Genomic DNA, 25,350 nt, shown 5'->3' with positions numbered 1-25,350 from the left:
CTATTTCACCCATACCTCCATCTACCTCCTTTCTGATAACCATCAGTTTGTTCTCTATAGTTAAGAGTCTGTTTCTTGGAAAATTAATACCTACTCTTCTTAAATTATTCCAAAAAAGAGAAAAGGAAGGAAAACTTCCAAATTCATTCTATGAGATCAGCATTACCCTGATACCAAAACCAGATAAAGACACCATTAAAAAAGAGAACTGCAGGCCAATATCCCTGATGAGCATAGATGCAAAACTTCTTAATGAAATACTAGCAAACCAAATTCAACAATATTATTAAAAAAAATTATTCCCCACAGTCAAGTGGGATTTATTCTGGGGTTTTAAGATGATTCAGTATTTGCCGAAAATCAATCAATGTGATACATCACATCAGTAAGAGAAAGAATAAGAACCATACGATCATTTTAGTAGATGCAGAAAAAGCGCTTGACAGGTACAACATCCATTCATGATAAAAGCCCTCAACAAAGTGGTTTTAGAAGGAACATACCTCAACATGATAAAGGCTGTATATGAAAAACCCACACTGAACGTCATACTCAATGGGGAAAAACTGAAAGCTTTCCCCCTGAGGTCAGGAACAAGATGAGGATGTGCACTCTCACCACTTTTATTCAACATAGTACTGGAAGTCCTAGCCATAGACATAAGACAACAAAAAGAAATAAAGGCATCCAAATTGGTAAGGAAAAATAAAACTGTCACTGTTTCCAGATGACGTGATACTCTATGTAGAAAACACAAAAGACTCCACCAAAAAACTGCTAGAATAAGCGAATTCAGTAAAATCGCGGTCTACAAAATCAACGTGCAGAAATCTGTTGCATTTTGGGGAGCCTGGGTGGCTCAGTCGGTTGGACATCCAACTTCGGCTCAGGTCATTATCTCACAGCCCCACGTCAAGCTCTGTGTGGGCAGCTCAGAGCCTGGAGTCTGCTTCAGATTCTTTGTCTCTCTCTTTCTCTCTCTCTCTCTGCCCGCTCATGCTCGCTCACTCTCTCTTGCTCTCAAAAATAAACATTAGGGGCGCCTGGGTGGCGCAGTCGGTTAAGCCTCCGACTTCAGCCAGGTCACGATCTCGCGGTCCGTGAGTTCGAGCCCCGCGTCAGGCTCTGGGCTGATGGCTCAGAGCCTGGAGCCTGTTTCCGATTCTGTGTCTCCCTCTCTCTCTGCCCCTCCCCCGTTCATGCTCTGTCTCTCTCTGTCCCAAATAAATAAATAAACGTTGAAAAAAAAAATAAAATAAATAAAATTAAAAAATAAACATTAAAAAAAAGTTATAGAAATCTATTGTATTTCTATACACTAAACAATCCCATTTATACTTGCACCCAAAGTAATAAGATACCTAGGAATAAACCTAACCAAAGAGGTCAAGGACCTGTACTCTGAAAACTTTAAAACACTGATGAAAGATTGAAGATGACACCAAGATATGGAAAGACGTTCCATGCTTGTGGATTGGAAGAACAAATATTGTTAAAATGTCTATACTACCCAAGACAGTCTACACATTTAATGTAATCCCTATCAAAATATCAACATCATTTTTCACAGAACTCAAACAAAGAAAACTAAAATATGTATGGAACTGCAAAAGACCCCAAATAGCCAAAACAGTCTTGAAAAAGAAAAGCAAAGCTGGAGGCATCACAATTCCGGACTTCAAGTTATAATGCAAAGCTGTAGTCATCAAAACAGTATGGTACTGGGACAAAAGTAGACCTATAGATCAATGGAACAGAAGTGAAAAATCAGAAATAAACCCACAATTATATGGCCAATTAATCTTCACCAAAGGCAGAAAGAATGTCCAGCGGGAAAGAGAATGTCTTTTCAATAAACGGTGCTGGGAAAACTGGACAGCAACATGAAAAAAATGAAACTGGACTACTTTATTACACCATACACAAAAATAAATTCAAAATGGATTAAAGACCTAAATGTGAGACATGAAACCATAGAAGTCCTAGAAGAGAGCACAGGCAGTAATTTCTCTGACATTGACCATAGCAACACCTTTCTAAATATGTCTCCTGAAGCAAGGGAAGCAAAAAGAAAAACAAACTCTTGGGACTATATCAAAATAAAAAGCTTCTGCACTGGGGCACCTGGGTGGCTCAGTCAGTTAGGTATCTGACTGCTGATTTCAGCTTAGGTCATGATCTCACTGTTGGTGAGATTGAGCCCCACATTGGGCTTCATGCTGACAGTATAGAGCCTGCTTGGGATCCTCTCTCCTTCTTTCTCTGCCCTTCCCCTGTTCATGCTCGCTCGCATGCTCTCTCTCTCTCTCTCAAAATAAATAAATAAAGTTAAAAAAAATAGCTTCCGTACAGCAGAGTAAACAATCAACAAATCTAAAAAGTAGCCAAATGGGAGAAGGTATTTGCAAATGACATATTTGATAAAGGGTTAGTATCCAAAATATAAAGGAACTTCTAAAACTCAACACCCAAAAAGCAAATAATCCAATTTAAAAATGGAGAGAAGACATGATCGGTCGTTTCTCCAAAGACCAACAGCAGACACATGAAAAGATGGTCAACATCACTCAACACCAGGGAAATGCAAATCAAAGCTACAATGAGATATAACACCCACACCTGTCAGAATGGCTAAAATAAAAAACGTAGGAAACAACAGGTGTTGGCAAGGGTGTGGAGAGAAAGGGGACCACTTGTGCAGTTGGTAGGAATGCAAACTGGTGCAGCCACTGTGGAAAACAGTATGGAGGTTCCTCATAAAGTTAAAAATAGAACTACCTTATGATCAGACTACTGGGTATTTACCCAAAGAATACAAAAACACTAATTCAAAAGTATACATGCACTGTTATGTTTATAGCAGCATTATTGACAGTAGCCAAGGTATGGAAGCAGCCCAAGCATCCATCAATAGATGAATGTCTGAAGAAAATGTGGTATATAGATACAGTGGAATATTATTGAGCCATAAAAAAGAATGAAACCTTACCATTTACAATGACATGAATGGGGCTAGAGAGTATAAGGCTAAGTGAAATAAGCCAGTTAGAGAAAGACAAATCACCATATAATTTCATTCATGTGGAATTTAAGAAACAAAATAAACAAGCAAAGGAAAAAAACTAAGAGAAATCAAGAAACAGACTCTTAACTATAGAGAACAAACTGATGGTTACTGGAGGGAAAGTGAGGGAGGGGTGGGTAAAATAAGTAATGAGGATTAACGAGTGCACTGGTTGTAATGACCACAGGGGTCATGTATGAAATTGTTTGAATTACACCTGAAACATAATACTGTTTGTTAACTAACTGGAATTAAAATAAAAACTTTAAAAAAAAATAAAATGCGCTTTTTATCCTCAAAAAAAAAAGTGTTTCTTGATTTGTCTCTCTCTTTTTTTTCCCCTTTGTTTATTTGTTTTATTTTTTAAATTCCACATATGAGTGAAATCCTATGGTATTTGTCTTTTTCTGACTTATTTCACCTAGCATAGTAATATACTCAGGGTCCATCCATGTCATTGCAAATGGCATGATTTCATTGTTTTTATGGCTGAATAATATTCCGTGTGTGTGTGTGTGTGTGTACACATATGTATATGTATATATATGTATGTGTATACATGTGTGTGTGTGTGTATATATATATATATATATATATATATATATATATACACACAACATCTGTTTTTTTAAGATTTTATTTTTAAGTAATCTCTACACCCAGCGTGGGGCTCAAACCACTAGATCAAGAGTTGTACACTTTACTGACTGAGCCAGTCAGGCACCCCTGTACCACATCTTCTTTAATCAGTTATCTGTCAATGGACACTTGGGCTGCTTCCATAGATTGGCTATTGTAAATAATGCTGCTGTAAACATAGGGGTGTGTGTATCTTTTTGAATTAGGATTTTTGTATTCTTTGGGTAAATACCCAGTAGTATTACAATCCTACTGGATTGTGGGGTAGTTCTATTTTTAATTTTTTTAAGACCCTCCATACTTTTCCACAGTGGCTTCACCAGTTTGCATTTCCACCAACAGTGCATGAAGGTTCCTTTCTCCCCCACATCCTTGCCAACACTTGTTGTTTCTTGTGTTTTTTATTTTAGCCATTCTGACAGGTATGAGGTGATATCTCATTGTAGTTTTGATTTGCACTCTCCTGATAATGAGTGATGTTGAGCATCTTTTTTATGTCTGTTGGCGATCTGAATGTCTTCTTTGGAGAAGTGTCTGTTCATGTCTTCTCTCCATTTTTTAATTGAGTTATTTGTTTTTTGGGTGTTGAGTTACATAAGTTCATTGCTTCTAAATTTTTATATGCTGAGGGGCGCCTGGGTGGCTCAGTCGTTGAGCGTCCGACTTCGGCTCAGGTCATCATCTCACAGTTCGTGGGTTTGAGCCCCGCGTCGGGCTCTGTGCTGACAGCCCGGAGCCTGCTTCAGATTCTCTGTCTCCCTCTCTCTCTGCCCCTTCCCCACTCTCATTCTGTCTGAATATCTCTCAAAAATAAATAAACATTTTAAATAAATAAATAAATAAATAAATAAATAAATAAATAAATAAAATTTTATATGCTGATTGAAAAACTCAATTGAGTAGTAATTGTGCTGTGCTTTCAGCCATGTTAGAAATGTTCATGATTTTAAAAGGTAATACATTCACATGGTTCAAAGGTCAGAATAAAAAGTTAATAGGTGAAAAGTCTTACTTTCCTTTCTGTCCCCCATCTAGCCAACTCCCACCCTTTTCCCCTAGAGAGGTAATCACTTTCATTCCCTTCCAGACAATCACTTGAGAGTGTCTTTATGCAAATAAAAGCAAATATGAACACATATTCTTTTTTTCTATAAAAGAAGACAACATATTATGCATACTACTTTATACCTTGTTTTTTTTTTTCATTAATATATCATGGCAATCTTTCCGTATCAATGCAGAGAGAGCATTCTTTCTCATAACTGTATAGTTTTCTATTGTGTGGCCATAATTAAACAAGCACTCCTCCCAGTTTTGTTACAATCTTTTGCCATTATAGACGATGGTACTGTGAATGACCTTGTAGTTTATCCTTCCATATGCGATCCATGGTCTTTGGTTTCCAAGTTCATATATACCAGATAATAAGGGAACCTGTATTATCTGAATATATTTGGTTCTTAAGTTTACAGTGAGTAGTAAAACTTTAGTTAGTAAGGGATTTATCCAAAAATGTAACTGATGCAACAGTTCCTGTATTTGGATATTGAGAGCTTAGAAATTAGGGGATATTTCTATACCTGGAGAAGAAATCTCCAGAAGTGCTGGGTCCCAGGGTGTGTGAATTATCTATCACTGTATGAAAAATGACTCCAAAACTTAGTGGCTTTAAAATAAATATTTACTTCATATAGTTTCTAAAAATCAGGAATAGGGGAGTGGTATAACTGGGTGATTTTGGCTTGGGATCCCTTGTGACATTGCAGTCAAACTGTTAGTGAGGGAGCAGTCATCTGACAGCTTGACTGGGGTGTTGGCAGGTCCGCTTCTAGTATGATTCATTCACGTGGCTGTTGGCAGAAGGCCTCAGTTATCTGCCATGGAGGCCTTGGTGCAGGGCCTCCTGAGTGTCCTTAAGACATAGCTACTAGTTTTCCTCAGAGTGAGTGATCTGAGAGAAAGAACAAGATAGAAGCCACAGTGCCATTTTTTGACCTAGTTTCTTCTGCTTTTTTTCTTTTCATTAGCAGCGAGTTACTAAGTTCACTCTACACCCAAAGTTTCCACCTCTTAAAGGGAAGAGTAGTAAGGAATTTGCGGATGTAATGTTTTAAAAAGGGTATATGCATTTGTAATTTTGATAAATGTTGCCAAATTGCCTTCCATCAGATTCCCACCAGCAATACATGAGAGCTGTCAGACTTTCAAAGTGAAATTAATTTAGTTTATGCTACACAAAGACTAGTAGAAAGGAGAAAAATAAAGCCACCAGTTCATTACAGTATGTACTTTATGGGCCGTATTTATGTGGTGAGTCTTCCGATCAATTTTGAGCTCTTAGAACACAGGAGCACATTTTTTCCCCAAATCTTTCCTGCTTCCAAAGAACTTAGCCTAATGCTATGTATACTGTAGATGCTCAGTAATTTTTTTGTGTATGTTTATACATATGTATAAGAAAAGCAGAGAAGTCACTAACTATAAAATATTATCCAAGAACACAAGCTCAGGTTTGGGAAATAATACTAAGTGAGAAAGTTTAATCACTTTGAAAAATCGTACCACTGAACTAATTCCAAGTACTATTTCTAAAATACTCTTGATTTTTACTTTTTTGGGGGGTTACCCAAATCAGAGTATAGGGTGTTCAAGCAAGACTGGATACGTTTCTCAGAAGTGTTATTGAGTTTATGTATCTGATAAAGGTTGGACTAAGCAAGTGCCAAAACTTTTCTAATTGGAACATTGTTTAATTCTTTGAGTGTGAAAATGGTCAAAATAATTTTATATTATATAATCTTTTCAATATAGATAAGCATTTCTTTTGGCATGAGATATATTTATTGAAAATCTTGTATACATGAAGTTGTTCCAGTTGTACTTAGAAAAGATAGTCATTTTACAGGGATAAATTTAGGAAGGATCATTAATTTAACTTTAAATAGTCTCTCATTTATCTGTTTTGTTATTTCACATTGTTAAAAACTCGGTTTGCTTAAAACAGGGAAAACCTATAATACAGGTAGTTGATAACCGATAAGCTCTTCTCTGCATAGGGACTTCTGTCTCTTCATTGATACTGATTTTTATGTGACTGATAGTTTACTTTTAAGTTGGTTATAGTCTTAAAAGAGAATTTTATTTAAGTCCACCAAATGGGGGACGTATTAACCTTTAAGACCAGTAGTTTTTAGGCTTTTGAGTATTCATTAGAAAAGACAAGACAGCCAAAGAAAGCTTTGTTTCCACAGCTTTGTTCCTGATCATTCTCAAAATGTGTAAAGACTCAAATTAGAGCATACACACTAAATCAGCATTACTGGAATGGTTTATTTAGTTTCTTCTCTGTTTTCTATCCTAATAACAAAATAAAGAACAGAAGTACATCACCTGTCAAAAAGATTGATTTATAAGATTAAGGATTTAGGGAATGAATAGTAACCATTAGTTTTTCATGTTAGTGCTCTACAACTTTATTAAAAAATAAAATCTGGAGAAGGCGGTTGTTTGGCCAGGTGTGTGTATGTGTGGGTGCTGAAACCCAAACAGACCAGAACCCTAACATTAGTATCCCTTTTTTCTCTGGCCAAAACCTTATTAGTGGAGCCCCAAGGCTGCTTGGACTGCTACCACAACAAAAATACATGCTGTCTATAGCAGGCAGCATTTTGACTCCAGTGAGAGCAAATAGTATCCTTATAACTTCAGGCAAATAGGCAAACAGAATGACTTAAATTGACGTTTCTTTTTTCTACAATGGTAAGTAGAAGAGGAAAAAGAAGTTCTCCAAACACTGACTCCAAAGGTCCAAAGAATAGTTTTGAAAAATTGTGGGTCTTTTAAAATATTTTTTTAATGCTTATTCATTTTTTGAGAGAGAGAGAGACAGAGAGGGAAACAGAATCCAAAGCAGGTTCCAAGCTCTGAGCTGTCAGCACAGAGCCCAAGGCGGGGCTCGCGCTCACAAACCATGAGATCATGACCTGAGCCAAAGTCAGACACTTAACCGCCTGAGCCACCCAGGTGCCCCTAAAAGTTGTTAGTTGAACAAAAAGTTCTATCTTAAAAGTGGATATTGTTTCTATTGATAATAGCGATTTTCCTTTATTGCCTAAAATATCTTCTATGGGAAGAAATGCATTTAATTTGGGTTTTCCAGCTGCATATACTCTGATCGAGCCTTTAAAATCTCTCTTGTAACTGAGAGGAAAAGTTAATTTTAAAAAGGTTGCTATTTTAACCTCTTTGAAAGATAGATTTTATGTTATAGTAGTTCCCCTTCTGTATGGGGGATATATTTCTTCTTTTTTTTATGTTAATGTTTATTTATTTTTGAGAGAGAGAGAGCACACAAGCTGGGAAGGGGCAAAGAGAGGGAGACAGTGGATCTGAAGTGGGCTCTACACTGACAGCACAGAGCCTGCTGTGGGACTTGAACTCATGAACTGTGAGATCAGGACCTGAGCCAAAGTCAGACACTTAACAGACTGAGCCACCCAGGCACCCCAGGTGAGGGGATCTGTTTCAGGACCCCCAGTGGATGGCTGAAACCACAGGTAGCACTGAATGTAAAATATATATAATGTTTTTTCCTATTCTTATGTACATGTAATAAAATTTAATTTATAAATTAGGCACAGTAAGAGGTTAACAATAGCTAATAATGAAAAAGAAGAATTATAACAGTATACTATAATAAAGGCTATATGAATGTGGTTTCTTTCTCTCACAATATCTCATTGTACTGTATTAGCCCTTTTTGTGATGATGTGAGATGATAAAATGCCTGTGTGATGAGGTGAAGTGAGGTGAATGATGTAGGCATCATGACATAGCATTAGGCAATGATTGACCTTCTGACCATACATCAGAAGGAGGATTATCTGTTTCCTGACCATGGTTGACTGTAGGTTTTGAAATCGTGAAAAGCAAAACCATGCCTAGGGAAGACTACCATATCTTTCCTACTGCAGTATTATCCATAACAATCTCAGAGACAAAGACTTAGAAATCCCTTTGGGTTATCTTGACCCAAAAATGTAAGAATCCAAGACAACCTCTTTAGAACTGATATTTTCCCTTCAGAATTACCCATAGACTAAATATAGAATCTTAGAAAGCTTGGGTTCACTGTCCAGAGAAGTATAACTATTTCTACAGTACTTTGCTGGAATCTCAGAGTTGGGTCATACCTTTTGTGCTTTCAGCACATCCAAGAACATGAGGCATTTCCCTGGATAGAATTCATTTCCAACTCCTGGAATTAGCTGATGGCTGTAACTATGAGGGGAAATTTCTGGTAAATAGATGTTATAACACAGAACCGAACCACTCAGGCCACTTTTCAGATTATAGATACATTCTTAAGGTGCTCTGACATGTCCAAATTACCTTCAGAAATCATTAAGGAAGAAAAAATAAGAAGTAGCTTTAAAGATAACTCTTTGAGAGATAAGTGATTCATCAGTTCGATATCTCCTTGAAGCCACCAGTGATAGCTGAAGGATCGTTGTTAAAATAACACTATCATTAAGCATTCACTGTTCCTCATCTCATGGGGGAAATTTTTTGATATACCAGGGCTTTTCTTGAGCATCGTCTTTTGCTTTTTGGCTTTGGGTCCTTGACAGTATGGATAAAGAGTAGTTGTTTTCCCACATTTTTAAGCCCTCACAGAGTTAACTGAACTTTATGTACGTAAATGCAATGGTACATTTAAAACAGAAACAGAAACTTCCTAAAATATAATGGGCAACTCTGTAAAAACAGAGTCCTATCACTAGATAATGTCTGTAACTCTGGGAGAGCTTTTTTCAGATTGCATAGTCCACCTCACACTCCTATTGGAGAATCCCAGCCAGTGGAAAGGAACCTGATGGGATGTTTCCTGTTCCTCAAGTCTGTTAGGATCAGGGAACAAAATGGAGACCCACAATGTTAGACTATCACTGAAGGGACTTTTACAGCTATATATCATTATAGTTAGCTCTGCTTTCTGGATTTTACCATTGTAACAGGCAAAGCTAGATGGTGGAAGACAACAGTGGAGACCTGTCCTTATGGCTGTGACTGAGAAGGATTTGCTGCTTTATGACTGTATGCCATGGACAAGGGATGCCTGGGCATCACCATGTCATAGCTACCCCCTTGTTGCTACAAGGTAAGTCTGATGACAAAAAAAAAAAAAAAAAAAATAGCTATCCTACTCTAAATCTAAAAAAAAAATGTAAGGTGAATTCTATTATCTTCGTTATTTAAAATAGCATTTAAGTTGTTGGTTGAGATATAGTTGGTTGAGACAAAAACTTATCTTTCACAACCTTATTATTTTGCGGCTCCTAGCTCAGAATACATGTTTTCTTTCATTAGCATTTTTTTTAAGTTGTTGAAGCAGATTCCTAATTGCTCCCTTCAAATCTTGCTTAGTCATGAAGATAAATAGTAGGGTTTTTTTCTTCCTTTACTTTATTGACTGTGACTAGAAAACCACTGAAATTGTGGCAGCCTTTTGACTGAGTGATGAAATCATTTAAACCAGAATGTGGTACTGTGGATAAACCACATAACTCAGCCAAAATATTCTTCAATTCTGTCTCTGGCATAAGAGCACACAGTTTTGGTGCCAGCAAATAAACATTGATTTGACCTGAAGCAACAGGATGTTTCTAGCATGCCAGATGTGGAAGTTGGAAGGGAAAAGAATAGAGATATGTAGATTCGGGGGCCAAGATATCTTCAGATGTAACTGGAAACTAGTGTGAGACTAGAAAACATATTCACATTCAGCTTTATTTGGGCTTAAAAAAAATAATCCAGTTTTGAAGTAACTCAAAAATTACACATTAAGAAGGAGCTCCACAGAAAAGTATTGGGTAGAAAAAAAAAAAAAAGCTAAATGATAGAGTCACCCCTGGTATGTCCCCCAGGGAGCAGTGTGGTTGTGGGGTCAGGGGGATGATGGGGTTCCTGCTTTGAGTAGACAAAGATTCATGTGAAGAAGAATATTCTTTAAATTATAGGAAGACTTGCACGTTTTATAGGATTTCCTTCAATTTGCCAAGTTCTTTTATATATGCCATTTTCATAAAAATATAATTAAAAAAATTTTTTTTAACATTTATTTATTTTTGAGAGACAGAGACAGACAGAGCATGAGCAGGGGAGGGGCAAAGAGAGAGAAGGAGACACAGAATCTGAAGCAGGCTGCAGGCTCTGAGCAAGCTGTCAGCACAGAGCCTGATGCAGGGCTCGAACCCACAAACTGTGAGATCATGACCTGAGCCGAAGTCGGATGCTCAACCTATTGAGCCACCCAGGTGCCCCTCATAAAAATATAATTTTTATATAGCTTTTAGGAATTTCTCTGTAATTTAGAGCTGGAGCACCTAGATCACAGAATAGTGATAAAAGATTTGTTGAGCCTCAGAATTAGGCAGGTGCGCCCTCATTAATTCCTTGAGGACATAAGAGTCCTGCAGAAAGACTGAATTTATCAGTTTCTCTGGTTTTGTTCTCCCCCCTCCAGATTTTTTTAATCCCCACTAAATTATACCTTTTGAGGTCAAGAAGTATGACTTTGTCATCTCAGCACTCCCATGATGCTTTGCATATAGTGGGCCCTCAATAAATCTTAATTGAGTTCAATTCTATTACTTAAATTATAGTTTCTTGGTCATGGTTACATTGGGAGTCTGACAGGAATCCTATGAAAACATGTAGACCTATCAGTAGTTATAATTATATCAATTAAATCTGTATTTCCCAAAATTTAGAGTTTATGAATATGACTATCAAGATTTCTTAAGTTTAAATTTTATGGAAGAAGCTTCTACTTCAGTTATGATCATGCAACGCAAGGAGGGTAGCTTTATCCTTACACATTTCCCTAATTATGTGTCACTGGAGGCATGGAGCAGAAATCTGTGACATCCCATAGATGAGTTCAATACTAGAAGGTACAGTCCTATAAACAGATAAGTTCTGGCCATTGACATACAGGGCCTAGATCCCCAAAGTACTTCGTACTAAAGAAGGAAATGGGGTGGTTCTGTGTATACTATCAGTGTGGCATTAACTTGCCAATAGGGAAAAGAGATAAGTAAGTTTTAAGAGCTAAAACTCTAAAACTCTTAGGAGAAAATACAGGAGTATATCTTCATGACCTTGGTTTAGGCAGAGCCTTCTTGGATAGGACACCGAAAGCATAAGGAACAAGAGAAAAAATAAATTGGTCTTAATTAAAATTAGAAACTTTTGTGCTTCAAATGTCACCATCAAGAAAGTGAAAAAACCCACAGAATGGGGGAAAATATTTGTAAATCATCTAATTTGGGACTTGTATCTAGAAAATAAAAGGATGGTTACAACTCAATAATAAAAATGTAAATTACCAATTAAAAATGGGGAAAGGATGCGAATAGACATTTGTCCAAAGAAAATATTCAAATGGGCAATAAGCACATGAAAAGATGCTCAACATGAGGGAAATGCAAATTGAAACTACATTGAGATACCACTTCCTACCCACAAGATGGCTATAATTATAAAACAAGTGTAGACCAGGCTGTGGAGAAAATGGAACCCTCATACACTGCTGATGGGATTGTAAGATGGTGCAATTGATGTAGAAAACAGTCTGACAGTTCCTCGCAAGGCTAAACATTGAGTCACCAAAAGGAATGAAAACTTATGTCCACTCAAAAACTTATACAGGAATGTTCATAACAGCATTATACATACCACCCAAACAATGAAAATGACCCAAGTGTCTACCAAGTGGTAAACAAACGTGGTATACCCATACAATGAAATATTATTCATCAGTAAAAAAGAATACACTGCAATGTGGATGAACCTTGAAAACATGCTAAGTGAAAGTAGCCAGACACAAAAGACCACATATTGCATGACTTAGTTTATATGAAATGGCCCAAATAGGCAAATCTATAGAAACAGAAAGTTGATTATTCATTACCAGGGAAGGGGCAGGGGTTGGGAGAAATAGGAAGTGATGGCTAATGGGTATAGGACTTCTTTTTGGGGTAACGAAAATGTGCTAAAACTTGAGTGTGGTGATGACTGCACAATTCTGAAAATACTGAAAGCCATTGATTATATCTCAGTAAAGCTGTTATAATTAAAACAACTCCTCCCCCTGCCCCCCAAATCCAAAGATGTAATAGAAGAGACTAAGACCAATCCTTAATAAATTGAGTTTGAGTCCCTATTCTGCCATGTATAGTGGGTAATTGGCAGCGTGTTACTTAACCTTTTTGTGCTGTAGAATTTTAATTTATTAAGTGAATCCTAATGAGATAGGGTAGGTGTGAGTATTAGATGAGTTAATACTTGTAAAATGCCTACAATGGTACCTGACACATTGTAAATGCTCAAGTCAATGTTAGCTGCTTTAATTATAATTATTATTTATTATTGAGTGAAAATCTGTCAAAGAGAAATTCTGTGTAAAATGTATAAATGGTTTCTTTCCATTGTTAAAAGAGGAACTTAGTTTGTGTAAGTAGTGAAAGTTTCATGTTAAACTTAAGGAACTAAAATGTATTATTTGGATCAACCTAGACATGCAAATTGAACTTGGCCATCATTTAAATGGGTGGAGCCTGTAGCTCTCTGAACATGTTGTTTCTTAAGAGGTTTAATTAATTTAACAGTAGGGATTCTTTCCTCCTTGTTCAGGAGGTACCAGGGGATTAGGAACTAAGATGGCAGGCAGATGAGAGGTTTATTTTTTCCATGTGGCCTTGTCAGCCAGGTGGAACTGGTTGAAGTCACTGCAAGATAGAATTAAGTGGGGCTTAATCATCCTCTGCCTCCCAGAGCGGGTAGAATTTGGCCACTGAGAGAAACCAAAGGCTGGAACCAGACCAGGAGGTATCCCGCAGAGAGAAGCAAGGCCAGAAAGTGGTATGTTTATGTCTTTTTAGTGTGGGGGGAAAGAGAGGGTTTGAGATTTATGAGTAATGAGAAAGGGCTGAATATTCACTTTCACTAATTCTAATACTTTGGAAAATGTTCTTATGAGTAGATGAGACAAAGAAAAAAAGATAGTATAAAGACATAGGACAGGAAAAGAAATCAAGGACCTTGATTACCCACAAAGGTAGGTGGTCCCTGATAAGAGTTAATTGTGGTTTAAAAATCAAAGAATGTTGCTAGAGTAATATAAATTAACATCATTTATTGGCTTGCACATTTACAGATTCCTAGAAACCAAGGTGTGTGTATGTGTATTGTGTACCTAATAGCTAGTACTTCACATTGGTGACGAATTAAATAAAATATGAGAGTGATAAATGAAGAGAATTTTTATTTAATTTATTTAATTTTATTTTACTTATTTCTAGAGAGTAAGTCAGAAACGTGACACAGGTAGAAAAACACAATGGTTTTAAAAAGGCTGTGGATTTTGCAGGATGTGCATTTTGTAGTCTTTTCCTATAAACTTTGATCTTTGACTGAAAGAGAAAAAGATCCAAAGAAAGTGTGGCTACTTTACAGTGTGGAAAATTGAAGTGGTGTTGTGCTTATGGGACTTAGGGGACAAAAGCTGCTAAAACGCCTTTGCATGAGCTCATCTGGCCTCCCCACTAAAGGGGGCCTTTTGGCAGTATGTTCTAACCAACTGCTGCTCAGCAAGAGTCCGCAGCTGGTTTGAATTAGATTTCTTCTGCCAGATATTTCATAATCAAAACCTGTAGGAAAATTTCTCCTAGACTTTATATTTTTTAACGTCTGTCATGGGATTAACAATCAAACTGAATGTGGTAGAATCCACCCTGGCACTTTCCCCATGCTCTATCTTACTTGGATCATATGTGGAGTAATTTTGAAACCTACGTAACTCTTGCTGAGATAATTCATGTTTAATTGGCATGTTGGTTCTATAGGAACCACTCAGGGAGGCAGCTCTCTAAGCATATTTTCATGGACCTCTAAGGATCCCCTCTTCAGGGGGTCTGTGAGTTGAAAACTGTTTTCATAGTAATACTAAGATATTATTTGCTTTTTTCCCTGTTGATATTTGTACTGAGAGTTGGTAAAATTGCTGGTGTCTTAGCATGAATCAAGGCAGTTGGCACCAAACTGTATAGATTTGCGGGAGGAGATGGGGAATGCCAGTTTAACCTCAAAGTGCCTTTGTTGGAGCAGTATGAATTATGAGTTTATTTAATCTTAACCCTTGAATATTCATATTTTTAATATTCTGTAAGATGAGGTGGGAAGTACTCACAAAGCACCTCTGCTGTGTACTGTAGTATGATAGTTGTCTCAAAGAAAAACAAGCGTGTGGTGGAGTTGCTGGTTTAAGTACCTATGTTTTTTCATGGACTGCCATTTTTTACTTGAAAAAAACAACTTATGGAGAGATGGCAGAGTGGGAGTATCCTAAGCTTACCTCATCCCACAGATACAACTAGATAACACATCAATGTAGATAACACAGAAAACGACCCAAGGGCTTGCAGAACAAACCCCACAACTAAAGGTAGAGAAGAGGCTACACTGAAGAGAGTAGAAAGGGCAGAGACATGGTGGGGAGCTAAAAGGACCCTGGCTGTCTGCAGTAGAGAGGGAGCCACAGGCACAGAGAAGGGCAAGAAACAGACTATCACGTCAGGAAGCCTGCACAGGAAAGGCAAATCCCCGTAACATTTGGCTTTGAAACTGAGGGGCTAAATTTCACGAGTTCTTATAACCAGCCGTGCTTAAAGTCTGGAATTTTGAAAATCTGTGGGCTTGGCTCTGGGAGAGCCCCAAGGGCTGTAGGAAGCTGAGACCCCACCCTTATAGAGACAGCACAAGAAACACCCAAGGAGATCCAGTGTAGAAGCAGCAGTTTGAAAAACACCTGGGTCATATGGGAGGGAGAGTAATTTACTTATCTCCAAGCAGGTCCCAGAGAGGCAGGGATTGCAGAGAGACCCCCTCCAGGAACAAAGGAGCTTATAGGTGCCATTTCTCCATTTCCTTCCCCTGCCCCTCAGCATAAACACACGGCCATCACTACTCACTACCTAACTTGCTTATAACAAGCCACCCCTTCACCCTGTGCTTCGGTGGATCCACCCTTTTCTTTTTTAATAAAAAGAATTTTTGAGAGGGAGAGAGAGTGTGAGCCGCAGAGAGGCAGGGAGAGAGAGAGGGAGAGAAAGAATCCCAAACAAGCTCTGCACTGTTAGCATGGAGTCCAATGGAGGGCTCAATCTCATGAACTAAATCATGAGATCATGACCTGAGCCAAAATCAAGAGTCAGACACAACTGACTGAGCCACCTATCCACCCTTTCCTGTCACACTTGCCTTTGGGTCCCCTTCTGTAGAAGACCTGCATAAACTTCAACACCATGTCTCCCAACCTGCTCATTTTATTGGGCCTTGGTCCTGGTGGTGGCAGTTGGCCACCTTCCAGGGAGGTTGCATGCACCTTGTTAAACCTTAATCCTCCAACCACACAGGCTTGAGGTGGCCCCCACTGGCCCCAGTGTCCTCAATGGCTGCACATCCTCTGTGGAAGAGGACTGGTGCCACCTTGTTAAATGTACATGCCCCACCCACTACTTTGAAGAGCATCTCTGGCTTTTCTAACACAGAGAAACAGACCCAGAGAGTTAGACAAAATGAGGAGACTTAGGGGGGCACCTGGGTGGCTCAGTCGGTTAAGCATCTGACTTCGGCTCAGGTCATGATCTCGTGGTTCATGGGTTGGAGCCCTGCATCAGGCTCTATGCTACAGCTCAGAACCTGGAGACTGCTTCAGAGTCTGTGTTTCCCTCTCTCTCTCTCCCCCTCCCCTGCTCACACTCTGTCTCTGTCTCTCAAAAATGAATAAACATTAAAAAAAAAAATGAGACTGAGGATTATGTCCCCAATGAAAGAACAGGACAAAATCACAGCAAGACAGTTAAATGAAATGGAGATCAATAATATGCCTCATAGAGAATTTAAGGTAATGGTCATAAAGATAGACAATGGACTTGAGAAAAGAGTGGAGGACATGAGTGAGACCATTAACAAAGAGATAAAAAAGAACCAGAGTTGAAGAACACAATAAATGAAATGAAAATTCATTAGATGGAATAAACAGCAAGCTAGAGGAAGCAGAGGAACAAATGAATGACCGTGAAGACAGAGTAATGAATGTAATCAAGTTGAGCAGGTTAGAGAAAAAAAAAAGATTATGTAAAATGAGAATAGACTTAGGGAATTCAGTGATTCCATCAAGCACAATAGCATTCACATTATAGTGATCCCAGAAGAAGAGAAAGAAAAGGGTGCAGAAAGTTTATTTGAACAAATAATAGCTAAAAACTTACCAGACCTGGGGAAGGAAACAGATATGGAGATCCAGGAGCCACAGAGATCCCCCAACAAAATCAACCCAATGAGGTTCATGCAAAACACATAGTAATTAAAGTGGCAAAAAGTAATGATAAAGAAAAAAATTTTTAAAGCAATAAGAGAAAAGAAGATAGTTACATACTAGGGGACACCCCATTTTTCAGCAGAAACTTTGCTAGCTAGAAAGGAGTGGCATGATATATTCAAAGTCCTGAAAGGGAAAAATCTGCAGCCACAATACTCTATCCAGGAAGGCTATCATTCAGAATAGAAGGAGAGATAAACAGTTTCTCAGACAAACAAAAACTAAAGGAGGTCATGACCACTAAACCAGCCCTCAAGAAATGTTAAAGGGGATTCTTTGAGAGGAAAGGAAAGACTATGAATATGAAAAGTAAGAAACACAAAAGCAGTAAAAATAGGTATATCTGTAAAAATCGGTCAAGGCATTCACAAAATAAAAGGATGTAAAAAAATATGTCACCATATACCTAACACGTTGCAGTGGGAGTCAAGAGTGTGGTCAAGCTTAAGTGACAATCAACTTAATATAGACTGCTATATACAGAAGATATTATATACAAATTGAATGGTAACCACAAATCAAAAACCAGTAATTGATATGTAAAGAATAAAGAGAAAGAAATCCAAGTATATCACCAAAGAAAGCCAGCAAACCATGAAAGAGAGCAAGAGAAGAAAAGATCAGGGAAAAACTATCAGAACAACCACAAAACAAGTGACAAAATGGCAGTAAATACGTATCTATCAATTATTACTTTGGTTTTTTTTAATATAGAATTTATTGTCAAATTGGGTTCCATATAACACCCAGTGCTTATCCCAACAGGTGCCCTTCTCAATGCCCATCACCCACTTTACTTTGAATGTAAGGGGACTAAATGCCTCATTCCAAAAACATAGCATGACAGAATAAGTAAAAAAAACAAGACCCATCTATATGCTGCCTACAAGAGACTCATTTCAGACCTAAAGATATCTACAAATTAAAAGCGACAGGTTGGAGAAACACTTGTTGAGCAAATGGATGTCAAAATAAAGCCAGGGTAGCAATACTTATATTGGATGCAATAGACTCTAAAACAAAGATTGTAGCAAGAGACAAGTCTGTCAGTATATTAACAAAGTATATAACAAAGTATATGCTATATAATAATAAAGAGGACAATCCAACAAGAAGAAATAACGGTTGTAAATATTTATGCACCCAACATGGAAGCATGCAAACACATAAAATAGTTAATAACAAACATAAAGAACTAATCAACAGTAACACTATAATAGTAGGGAGCTTTAATACCCTACTTATATCAATGGACAGATCATCCAAACAGAAAATCAATAAGGAAAGAGTGACTTTGAATGATATACTGGACCAGATTGATGTAACATTTATATTTGGAACATTTCATCCTAAAACAACAGAATACACATTATTTTCAAGTACACATAGACCATTTCCAGATTAGATCGCATATTAGGCCACAAAACAAGACTCAACAAATTAAAAAAATCACAGTCATACCATGAATCTTTAATGATCACACTGGTATGAAACTACAACCACAGGAAAATATCTGGAAAGAGCACAAGCAAATGGAGGTTAAATAACATGGTACTAAACAATGAATGGGTCAGCCAGGAAATTAAAGAAGAAATAAAAAATTACATGGTGACAAATGAAAATGAAAACACGATGGTCCAGAATCTCTGGGATGCAGCAAAAGTGGTTCTAAGAGGGAGGTTTATAGCAAGAAAAATCTCAAACAACCTAACCTTACAGTCAGAGGAACTAGAAAAAGAAGAACAAACAAAACCTTAAATCAGCAGAAGAGCAAACAAAACCTTAAATCAGAAATAATAAAGATTAGAGCAGAAATAAGTGATATAGAAACCAAAAAACAACAGAACACATCGATGAAACTAGGAGCGATTTGTTAAAAAGATCAACAAAATTGATAAACCTCTAGCCAGACTTATAAAAAGAGAGAAAGGACTCAAACAAAATCACAAATGAAAGAGGAGAAATAACAACCAACACCACAGCAATACAAATAATTGTAAGAGAATATAAGAAAAACTATATGCTAAAAAAATTAGACAACCTAGAAGAAATGGATAAATTTCCAGAAACACATAACCTACCAAAACTGAAGGAAGAAGAAATGGAAAAATTGAACAGACCAGTTACCAGCAAGGAGACTGAATCAGTAATCAAAAACTCCCAACAAACAAAAGTCCAAGACCAGATGCCTTCCTGGACGATTTCTAGCAGACATTTAAAAAAGAGTTAATAACTGTTATTCTCAAACTATTCCAAGAAATAGAAGAAAAAAAACTTCCAAATTTATTCTATGAATCCATTATCACCCTGATATCAAAACCAGACAGGGGCGCCTGGGTGGCTCAGTCAGTTGGGCATCCGACTTCAGCTCAGGTCATGATCTCGTGGGTTGTGAGTTCGAGCCCTGTGTCGGGTTCTGTGCTGACAGCTTAGAGCCTGGAGCCTGCTTTGGATTCTCTGTCTCCCTCTCTCTCTGCCCCTCCCCTGCTCATTCTCTGTCTCTCTCTGTCTCAAAAATAAATAAAACATTAAAAAAAATTAAAAAAAGAACAAAGACACCACACACACACGCCCACACACACACACACACACACACACACACACACACACACAAAGTAATGCAGGCCAATATCTCTGATGAACAAAGATGGATAAATCCTCAACAACATACTAGCAATCCAACTTAAACAATACATTTTTAAAAATCACTCACCATGATCAAATGGGATTTATTCCTGGGTTGCTAGGGTGTTTCAACATTTGCAAGTCAATCAATATGATACATCACGTCTGTAAGAGGAAGGATGAAAGCCATATGATCATTTTAGTAGATGCAGAAAAAGCACTGGACAAAGTATAACATCCATTCGTGATAAAAGCCGTCAACAGAGTAGTTTTAGAGGGAACATACCTCAACATAATAAGACTTTATGTGAAAAACACACAGCGAACATCATACTCAATGGGGAAAAACTGAAAGCTTTCCCCTAAGGTCAGGAACAAGAGAAGGATGTTCATTCTCACCACTTTTATTTGACATAGTATTGAAAGTCCTAGCCATAGCAATAAGAACAAAAAGAAATAAAGGCATCCAAATTGGTAAGAAAGATGTAAAACTTTCACTGTTTGCAGATGATGTGCTACTCTATGCAGCCAACCCAAAAGACTCCACCAAAAAACTGCTAGAACTAATAAACGAATTTAGTAAAATCACAGTCCACAAAAATCAATGTGCAGAAATCTGTTGCATTTCTATATACTAATAATGAAGTAGCAGAAAGAGAAATTAAGAAAACAGTCCCATTTACACTTGCAACCAAAACAATAAGATACCTAGGAATAAACCTAACCAAAAAGGTCAAAGACCTGTACTCTAAAAACTGTAAAACACTGATGAAAGAGATTGAAGACGATACCAAGAAATGGAAAGATGTTCCATGCTTGTGGATTGGAAGAACAAATATTGTTAAAATGTCTATACTACTCAAATAATCTACACATTTAATGCAATCCCTATCAAAATATCAACAGCATCTTTTACAGAACTAGAAGAAAGAATACTAAAATATGTATGGAACTGTAAAAGACCCCAAATAGCCAAAGCAGTCTTGAAAAAGAAAAGCAAAGCTGAAGGCATCACAGTTCTGGATTTCAAGTTATATTATAAAGCTGTAGTAATCAAAACAGTATGGTATTGGGATAAAAGTAGACTTATAGATCAATGGAACAGAAGAGAAAAATCAGAAATAAACCCACAATTATTTGGCCAATTAATCTTCAACAAGGTGGAAAGAATATCCAGTGGGAAAAAGAATGTCTTTTCAACAAATGGTGATGGAAAAACTGGAGAGCAACACACAAGAAGAATGAAACTGGATCACTTTATTACACCATACACAAAAATAAATTCAAAATGGATTAAAGACCTAAATGTGAGACATGAAACCACTTAGAGTAGAATTCAGTGATTAACCACTTATATACAACACCCAGTGCTCATCACAAGTGCCCTTTTTATTTTATGTCATTTTATTTTGTTTTATTTTATTTATTTTTTAGTGTTTATTTACTTTTGAGAGAAAGAGAGACACAGAGGCGTGAGTGGGGTAAGGGCAGAGAGAGGGAGACACAGAATCTGAAGCAGGCTCCAGGCTCTGAGCTGTCAGCACAGATCCCAATGTGGGGCTGGAACTCACAGACTGCTAGACCATGACCTGAGCTCAAGTCAGATGCTTAACCGACTGAGCCACCCAGGCACCCCAACAAGTGCCCTTTTTATTTTTATTTATTTAAAAAAATTTTAATGTTTTTATTTAGTTTTGAGAGAGAGAGCAGGCAGAGGAGGGGCAGAGAGAGAGGGAGACACAGAATCCAAAGCAGGCTCCAGGCTCCGAGCCATCAGCACAGAGCCTGATGCAGGGCTCAAACCCACGAACCGTGAGATCATGACCTGAGCCAAAGTCGGACACCTAACCAACTGAGCCACCCAGGCACCCCAACAGTGCCTGTTTTAATACCCATCACCCATCTAGCCCATCTCCCACCCATCTCCCTCTGTCAACCCTCAGTTTATTCTCCATCCTTAAGAGTCTCTTGGGGTTTGTTTCCCTCTCTTCTCTCCCCCCCCTTTCCCATGTGTTCTTCCGTTCTGTTTCTTAAATTCCATATATGAGTGGAATCATATGGTATTTGTCTTTCTCTGATTGACTTATTTCGCTTAGCATGATACATTGTAGCTCATCCTCATGGTTTTAAGTTGCATTTCCCTAATAGCTAATGATGTTGAGCATCTTTTCATGTACTTATTGGGCATGTGTGTATTTTATTTGGGGTAATATCTATTCAAATCCTTGATCCTCTAACTGGGTTGCTTTTTTATTATTCATTTGTAAGAATTCTTTATATATTCTGTAGACAAATACCTTATTAAATATATGACTTGCAAATGTTTTTCCCATTCGGTGGGTTGTCTTTCACTTTCTTGATAGTGTCATTTGAAACACAAAAGCTTTTGGTGCACCTGGGTGACTCAGTTGGTTAAGCGTCTGACTTTGGCTCAGGTCATGATCTTGCGCTTTGTGAGTTCAGGCCGTGCATTGGGCTCTGTGCTGACAGCTCAGAGCCTGGAGCCTGCTTCAGATTCTGTGTCTCCCTCTCTCTGCCCTTACCCCACTCATGCCTCAGTGTCTCTCTCTCTTTCTCTCATAAGTAAATAAACATTTTAAAAAAATGTTGAAGCAGAAAAACTTTTAACTTTGATAAAGTCCAATTTCTCAGTCTTCTCATATGTTGTGTCTCATTGTTGTGTCTTAATCTGAGAAGGCTTTCCCTAATCCAGGGTTACAAAAATTTACTCGTTTGTGTTCTTCTAAAAGCTTTATAACTCTTACACTTAATTCTTAGAGTCAATTTTTGTGTATAGTATGAAGTAGTGGTCAAATATCATTGTTTTGCTTGGGAATATCCAGTTATCATAGTACCATTTGTTGAAAAGACTATTCTTTTTCCATTGCACTCTCTTGGCAAAAATCAATTGATCATAACTGTAAGTGTTTTTTTTTTTTTCTGGACTATCAGTTATATACCTGTGGTAAGTTTTGAAATCAGAAGTATGAATCCTTCAATTTTGTTTTTTCAAAATTATTTTGGTGATTGTGAATCCCTTGCATTTTAATTTGGATGTTAGTATCAGCTTGTTAATTTCTGCAAAAAAGAAGACATGGAATTTGGTAGAGATCACATTGAATCTGTTCATCAATTTAGGGAATATTGCCATCTTAAAAATATTATCTTCTAGTCTGTGACACAGTGTATCTTTTTATTTATTTAGGTTTTTAATTTCTTTTAGCAATGCTTTGTAGTTTTCTGAGTATAAGTTTTATATTTCATTTGCTAAATTTATTTCCTAAATGGATTGTTTCTTTTAAAATTTTTTAAGTTTATTTATTTATTTTTGAGAGAGAGACACAGAGTCTACAACCATACCACCCTGAACGCACCCGATCTTATCTGATCTCAGAAGCTAAGCAGGGTTGGACCTGATTAGTACTTGGATGGGAGAAAGAGAGAGAAAGACTGGGGTGGGGGGGCGTGGGGAGGGAGGGAGGCTAAGAGAGAGAGAGAGAGAGAGAGAGAGAGAGAGAGAGAGAGAATCCCAAGCAGGCTCCACACAGTGGCACAGAGCCCAATGTGGGGCTCGAACTCTAACCATGAGAGCGTGACCTGAGCCAAAACCAAGAGTCAGACACTTAATCAACTGAGTCACCCAGGCACCTCGGATTGTTTTGTTAATTTCCTTTTTAGATTGTTTGGTGGTAGTGTATATAATCAAGACATTAATTTTTATATCTTGATCTGCATTCTTGTTCAACTTATTAGCTTAATAGGTTTTTAGTGGATTCCTTGGGACTTTCTATGTACAAGATCATATCATCTTCAAATAAGAGGTAGTTGTACTACTTTCTATTCTGGGTGCCTGTTATTTCATTTTCTTGCCTCGTTGCTCTGGCTAAAATCTCCAGTAAATGTTGAATAGAAGTGGCAAAAACAGACATCTTTGTTTCCCAATCTTAATGGGAAAGCATTCAGTCTTTTACCATTAAGTGTGATGTTAGCTATGGGCTTTTCATAGATGCCCTTTATCAGGTTGAATAAATTCTCTTCCATGTTTTTGGGGTATTTTCTTCATGAAAGGGTTTGGGGTTTGTCAAATGCTTTTTCCATGTCTAATAACAATGATCATGTGGGTTTGTCCTTTATCTGTTTATATGGTATATTATTACCATATTGATTTTCAGGTGTTAAACCAACCTTGCACTTACAGGATAGATCTTACTTGGTTATGCTAGATTGAATTTGCTAGTATTTTAATGAGGATATTTGCATGGTATTGGAGTACTACTGGCTTCATAGAATGAGTTGGGAAGTGTTCCTTTGTCTTTTTTTTTTTTTTTTGAAGAGTTCATAAAGATTGGCATTAATTATTATTATTATTTTTTTAATATTTGGTAGAATTCACCAGCAATGCCATCTGGGCTTGAGATTTTTTCTTCATGGGAAGTTTTTCACTGTTAGTTGAAGGGATTTTTAAAATATATTTTGTTAACACTCAGTACTTTCTTAGACAATATTCTGCTCTTTCCCTTGTATCTAAAAATAGTTTTTAGTTCATGAATGTTACATGTCTTTGTCCTTGAAACTCTGTTCTTAAGAAATCTCATGGGGGGCACCTGGGTGGCTCAATCAGTTGAGTGTCCGACTTCAGCTCAGGTCATGATCTCACTGTTCATGGGTTCAAGCCCCACATCAGGCTCTGTACTGACAGCTCAGAGCCTGGAGCCTGCTTTGGATTCTTTGTCTCCCTCTCTCTCTGCCCCTCCCCACTTGCAGTCTGTCTCTCTTTCAAAAATAAACATTAAAAAAAAAAAGTATGGGACAGAGTATATACAATGTATGATAGAAACTCTAGGGTTTTTTGCTAATTGTTTCTCCGTATTTTCTCTTCTGTACTTTGTTTCATTGCTGCCTCATACTTGATTTGAACCTTCTCCCCAAAACATTAGTTAAGGCTCTCATTTTGTTACATCTAAAAGTATTTCAAGAGCATCACTACCTAGCCCCCCACAAATGAGTTTGAACTCACTTTTTAAAGCAAAAAGATGGGGGCAGCTAGGTGGCTCAGTTGGTTAAGCATCCAGCTTAACCAGGTCATGATCACATGGTTGGTGAGTTCAAGCCCCACATTACTATCAGCACAGAGCTTACTTTGGATCCTCTGTCTCCCTTTCTCTCTCCCCTCTCCACCCCCCCCCCGCCCCCACTGCTCACACTCACACTCTCTCTCAAAAAGAAATAAACATTTAAAAACAAACAAAAAGGTGTGTCTGGGTGACTCAGTCAGTTAAGCGTCCAACTTTGGCTCGGGTCACGATCTCATGGTTCATAGGTTCGAGCCCCACGTCGGGCTCTGTGCTGACAGCTCAGAGCCTGGAGCCTGCTTTGGATTCTATGTCTCCCTCTCTGTCTCTGTCCCTCCCCTGCTGTGCTCTCTCTCTCTCTCTCTCTCTCTCTCTCTTTCAAAAGTAAATAAACATTTTAAAAAATAATAAAAATAAAAACAAGCAAAAAAGTAAAAAGATGGCACATCATTTTTTTGTTTTTTTAATATAATGGAACAGTATCACATTTCAAGTGAATGGAAGTG

At 37.6% G+C, this 25,350-nt stretch overlaps 1 protein-coding gene across 1 annotated transcript in view; it reads left to right on the top strand.

Moving 5' to 3' along the window:
- The window catches only part of SNTB2 (syntrophin beta 2), a 108,579-nt gene that overhangs the window by 64,309 nt on the left and 18,920 nt on the right, over positions 1–25,350 (top strand). The window contains exon 4 of the mRNA XM_047835933.1: positions 9,721–9,863. Within this exon, the coding sequence (XP_047691889.1) occupies positions 9,721–9,863 (143 nt within the window). The remainder of the gene's footprint in view (positions 1–9,720; positions 9,864–25,350) is intronic.

This window comes from Prionailurus viverrinus, chromosome E2 (assembly GCF_022837055.1).
Source record: "Prionailurus viverrinus isolate Anna chromosome E2, UM_Priviv_1.0, whole genome shotgun sequence".
Lineage (NCBI taxonomy): Eukaryota > Metazoa > Chordata > Mammalia > Carnivora > Felidae > Prionailurus > Prionailurus viverrinus.
This window is presented reverse-complemented; position numbering and strand designations above follow the sequence as displayed.